General features: G+C 36.1%; 1 protein-coding gene across 1 annotated transcript in view; it reads left to right on the forward strand.

The window, feature by feature from the left end:
* GPR98 (G protein-coupled receptor 98) overlaps window positions 1-6,132 on the forward strand; it is a 962,819-nt gene that overhangs the window by 210,276 nt on the left and 746,411 nt on the right. The window contains 4 exon segments of the mRNA XM_006875701.1: window positions 3,473-3,506; window positions 3,811-3,835; window positions 4,516-4,805; window positions 5,186-5,368. Of these exon segments, the coding sequence (XP_006875763.1) occupies window positions 3,473-3,506; window positions 3,811-3,835; window positions 4,516-4,805; window positions 5,186-5,368 (532 nt within the window).

The following is a 6,132-nucleotide window of genomic DNA, read 5'->3' on the forward strand; positions in this document are numbered from 1 at the left end:
CTTTTTTCATCTTTGCTGTTATTGTTGGTGTGAGATGATATCTCATTGTTGTTTTGATTTGCATCTCTCTAATGACTAGTGATCGTGAACATTTCTTCATATGTTTGTTGGCTGCCCGGATCTCTTCCTTAGTGAAGTGTCTGCTCATGTCCTGTGCCCAATTTTTAATTGGGTTACCATTTAATTTCTTGACTACTGCTTCTGTGAGTGTTGACTGTGGATCCAAGCAAAATGAAATCCTCAGCAGCTTCAATCTTTTCTCCCGTTCTCATGATGTTGAATGATGGTGCAGCTGTGAATATTTTTGGCTTATTTTATGTTGCGGTATAATCCATACTGAAAACTGTAGTTGTTTTTATCTTAATCAGAAAGTACTCAAGTCCTGTTCATTTTCAGTAAGCAATGTTGTGTCATCTACATATCACAGGTTGTTAATGAATGTTCCTCTAATTTTTATATTATATTCTTCATTTAGTTCAGCTTCTCAGATTATTTGCTCAGCATACAGGTTGAATATGCATGGTGACAAGATACAACCCTGACACACACTTTTTCTGATTTTTAAGCCATGCAGTATCCCTTTGTTCTGTTTGAACAGCTGGATCTTTGTCTATGTACAGGGTCTACATAAACAGAATTAACTGTCTGAAATTACCATTCTTTATAATGTTATCCATAAATTGTTATGGTCCACAAAATTGAATGCCTTTGTATAGTCTGCTTTCAGACAAGATCTATCTACCATCAGCAACCTTCTGAATGTGGCTTGAATTTCTGGCAATATACTGCTGAAAACATTTTAAAGTTATCTTCAGCATAGTTTTACTTGCATGTGATAGTAATGTTGTTTGATATTTCTGCATCCCATTGGATCATTCTCTTTGAAATAGGCACATATATAGATCTCTTCAAGTCAGTTAGGCGGCAGTTGTTTTCCACATTTCTTAGCATAAATGAGTGTTTCCAATGTTGCATCCATTTGTTGACACATATCAGTTGGTATAATGCCAATTGTTAGTGTCTTGTTTCTCACAAATGCCTTCAGTGCAGCTTAGACCTCTTCCTTTATTACCCTTAGTTCTTTATCATGTAGTGCCACTCGATATGATTGTATTCTTTTTGGTACTCTGTGTATTCCTTCCATTTTCTTTTCTAAGTTTTTATTGTGAATTATGTGTTAATTTACATGGGTGAACATTAACTTTACATTCATCATATTGTATTTTGTTTCATTACAATAATCACAATCCCCTGCATGCATCATCAAACAACCAAAGGGTGCATCCCACACACCTGCCCCCCAGCCGCTAGCACACAGCCCCTCTCCTTCCCTGAGTCCACAGTACCCAGCCTCTCCTTCTGTCCTCGCACTTCACTTTTCTGGTTCCAGGGATCTCTGCTCCTGGACTGCAAAATCAGTTACTCCCCTCTTTTGTTACCAAAGATTTACATTTAACTTTTCAACACTCCCTGTCAGACCTGATAGCAGTCATTCTCTATCAAGCCACAGGAGTCTTTTCCTCCTCACCTTTTATCAGTCACCTCCAGACAGGTTGGAAACAATTCAGTGGAGATTTCTGCCTTTCCCTGCACCCTCTAAAGCTAGGTTCTCTGTTGAAAGCTTGTAAGTCAGTCACTTCTTGCCTTTGTAGTCCCCCCATTTTGGGTAGCCAATGTCTAAGTTCGCCATCCTTGTTAACCATGTGTACCCATCTTCTTTTGATGTTTTCTGCATCATTCAATATTTTACACCAAGAATTCTTCAGCATTACAACTCAAAGTATGAATTTTTTCTTAAGTTCTTTCAGCTTGAAAAATGTCGAGCGTGTTTTTCCCTTTGGGTTTTCTAACTCAGGTCTTTGCATATCTTATTATAATACTTGACTTTTTCTTCCAGAGCTGATCTTTGATATTCTGTGTTCAGCTCTTTTACTTTATCACATCTTCCATTCACTTTAGTTACTATATATTAAAGAGCAATAGTATCACCTGCAAGTAAAATTTTGATAAAGATGATTAAGAAATGACAGTGAATGACCAAAGGTTGACTGGATTCAGAGGAAGTCATGGAATGAGGGATATCATTCCTGATGTCATTTGGATCTCAGGTGAAAGCAGAGAGTACAAGAAAGATGTTTATCTGTGCTTTATTGACTAGGCAAAGGCATTTGACTGTGTGGATCATGACAAGCTATAGACAACATAACAAAGAATGAGTATTCTGAAATACTTAATTGTCCTCATAAAAATCCTGTACATCAGGGGTGGGTAATATTCAGTCTGCATGACATCATTTGGTTTGGCCCTGCCAACGGAACCACAATTCCAGCTGTCACATTGTATCAGGCTAGTTTTAAAGTTGATCATTTTGTATGCTTGTTGAATGACGTTATACATGTCCAAATAGCTGTTGGCAGAAAAAAGTTTCCCACTCCCACTGTACATGAACTGAGAGGCAGTTGTTGGAACAGAACAAGGGGACACTGAATGGTTTAAAATCAGGAAATCTGTGTGCCAGGGTTGTACTCTTTAACCATACTTATTCAGTCTGTGTGCTAAACAAATAATCTGAGAAACTAGATTATATGAAGAAGAATGTGTCAGTAGGATTGGAGAAAGACTGATTAACAATGTGTGATATGCAGACGACACAACCTTGTTTGCTGAAAGTGAAGAGAACTTAAAATACTTACTGATGTATATGGGTTTCAACTCAATGTAAAGAAAACAATAATTCTCATTGCTGGAGTAATAAATAACATCATGATAAATGGAGAAAAGATTGCAGTTGTCAAAGACTTCATTTTGCTTGTATCCAACATCAAAACTCATGGAAGCCACAGTCAAGAGTTCAAACGATGTATTGCACTAGGCAAATTGGCTGCACAAAACCTCTTTCAAGTGTTGAAGAGCAAAGATATCAGTTTGAGGACTAAGATGTGCCTGACCCAAGTCATGGTATTTTTAGTAGCCTCATATACATGTGAAAGTTGGACAGTGAATAAGGAAGACTGTAGAAGAATTGATGTATTTGAGTTTGGTGTTTGAGAGTAATATTAAAATTATAGTGGACTACCGGAAGAATAAAACACTGCCTGATCCTGGGCCAACCTATCGTTGCCACGCTTGAGCCCATTGATGTTGCCATTTTACCAATCTATCTTGTTGGGGGTCTTCTTCTTTTTCTCTGACCCTCCACCTTACCAAACATGATATCCTTCTCCAGAGACTGGTCCCTTCTGACAATATGTCTGAAGCATGAGAGACGAAGTTTGGTCATCCTGGCTTCCAAGGAGCACTTTGGCTGCACTTCTTCCAACACAGATCTGTTGGTTCTTTTGGGCAGCCCATGGCACTTTCAATATTCTCCTTCAATACCATAACTCAAAAGCATCCATTCTTCTATGGTCTTCCTTATTCACTGTCCAGCTTTCGCAGCATCAATGGACTCAAGCATGGCAACAATAGTGAGGTTGGCCCAGGATCGGGCAGTGTTTCTTTCTGCTGTGCATCAGGTAGCTATGAGTGGGTACCAACTCAATGGCACCTAACAACAACAATAACAAAACCAGAAGAACAAATAAATCTATGTTGCAAGAAGTACAACCAGAATGCTCCTTTGATGCAAAGATGGTCAGACTTCGTCTCTTATACTTTGGACATATTGTCAGGAGGAACCAGTCTCTGGTGAAGGCTATCATGTTTGGTAAAATGGAGGATCGGAGAAAAAGAAGAAGACCCCCAGTGAGATGGATTGGCAAAGTGGCAGCATCATACTTGGTAAAATGGAGGATTAAAAAAAAGAGGGAGACCCCTAACAAGATGGTTTTGCACAGTGGCAGCAGCAATGGGCTCAAACATTACAATGATTGTGAGATTAAGGCAGTATCAGGCAGTGTTTCATTCTGTTTTGCATAAGGTCACTATAAATCAGAATTAACTTGATGGTACAGAACATTCAAGACCAAGTTTGAGTCTGTTTTTATGTCTTTTTTTATTTTGTGTCTTGCCAATGATCTTTTGCTTTCTTTGTGTACACTGTACTTGATATCATCCCACAACTTGTCTGGCCATTGGTCATTACTGTGCAATGCATCAAATCTCTTGTTGAATGTTTTCTTATTCAAGTGAGATATACTCAAGGTCTTGTGAGATTATAGTGTTTACTCTTAGATCTAAAGTTCTTTGAGTTTATATGAGCAAAAAATATTTAATAAGGTATGATGAAAATTAAGGGATAGATTTTAAATGTATGTTTTAATTCCTAATGAATATCCAAGTTCTTTTGAAATAGCACAGTAAGCTCGAACATCACATAAGATTCTGAAGTGGTTAGTTGTTAGGTGACATTAAGTTGATTCTGACTCATGGTGACACTGCACAGGGTTTCTGAAGAGTGGCTAGTGGCCACCAACCTTTTGATTAGCAGTCCAGTGCTTATCTTAAAATGCCACACCAGGACTTAGTGGAGTGTATTTAAACCTATAAAATTATTATTTTATATGTGTGACAGAGCTGATCATTCTTGTGAACAAAGTCAGCTATTCCTTACTGGCAAATCATGTGTTTAATGTAAATTAAATATCTTTAAAAAATAAAACTCCATTTTCCTCCATACCCCACCCCAGGATAATGCTCCTGAGTTGGAAGAAGGATTTATTGTCAATATCACTCATGTGCACCTGGTGAACTCTGACTTCTATGAAGGACAGCCAAGTTTGAGCAGACCTGGAAGGGAAATAGCTGAAATAATGATAGAAGAAAATGATGATCCCAGAGGAATTTTTAAGTTTCATGTTTCCAGAGTAAGATGAATTTTCATGTATTTATAGTAATATATATATGTTTGTCCCTGCTGATTTGGCAAGTATTTCATAATATCTTATTTTCAGCCAACTAATCAGCTCTGCTTAGAGATATGTATATATAGAAGAGCACCCAAATTTGTCTTATGTGGTAATTCTTAGTTCTTTTTGAATGAGACCAAGGGAGCACACAGCTATTTTCATTAAATTTAAATTGTACGAGATCTGAAGAGCAATTATTCATATTTATATCCCACTATAATTTCTACTTTGAAGGATGACATCCAAGTATTATAAGTAGAAGTGATAAATTTAAAAAGTGATGACTAATAAGAGTTTCTACTTTTGTCTTGTTTTTAATTTACACTCTTTACTTAAAGGATGCTGGTGGAATTATTATTGCTTATGAAGTGCCTCCACCCTTGAATGTTCTACAAGTTCCTGTGGTTCGACTGGCTGGAAGCTTTGGGATAATGAGTGTTTATTGGAAAGCAACACCAGATAGTGCTGGCCTGGAAGACTTTAAGCCATCTCACGGGATTCTTGAGTTTTCAGATGGACAAGTATGCTACTCATGAAAAAATAAGGATTTTAAAGATATCCACCAATGAAGTGCATCAGAGGTTGCAAATACATAAATGTTCTATGCCACGCCCAAAAAAACAAAAACCAAACTATTACTAGTTATGTAAAAGCTAATTATAAGCATGGGAAGTGAACAATATAAATGAGAATCTCACCCTTTCCTGAACTTAAAGTTTTCTGAACTTAAAAAGTTTACAGTTTTTAAAAAACTTTAAGCTTTTATAAACTCAGTTTTAAACTTCTGTTTTTAAAACTTCTGTTTAAAACTTACATTTACAACAGTTAGCTCAGAAGTGTTTAAGAATATATAATAGTCATGAATTTTAGGGTCTTTTATTCTATTTATTTCTTAATGCTTGACAAAATTTACTTTTTTATAATTTCAAGTTAAAGTATAAACTTTGAAATCCAAATTTTACTTTAAAATTTCAAAGCAGACTCAATGATAGGCAAAAAAAACCCCACTAAATTGTTCTTAAGGAATTTTATATAATTAAAGTCAGAAAAAAACAACTCTGATATTTTTTATTTGGGCTAAGTACTCTTAAACTCTTAAAAATTACAAAACATTATCCAAGATTCATAAGCTTTTTTAAAACTAGGCATTTAAAAACATGTAAGAATAAGGTGTTTTCATAAATTTAAATTACCATCAAATAGGAAAGGCATGTGAACAACCAAGAAAATGTGTTAATAGCATGAAATAACAAAAAAAGATTTACACTATGGGTCGGAACTGACT

This window comes from Chrysochloris asiatica, unplaced genomic scaffold (assembly GCF_000296735.1).
Source record: "Chrysochloris asiatica unplaced genomic scaffold, ChrAsi1.0 scaffold00336, whole genome shotgun sequence".
Lineage (NCBI taxonomy): Eukaryota > Metazoa > Chordata > Mammalia > Afrosoricida > Chrysochloridae > Chrysochloris > Chrysochloris asiatica.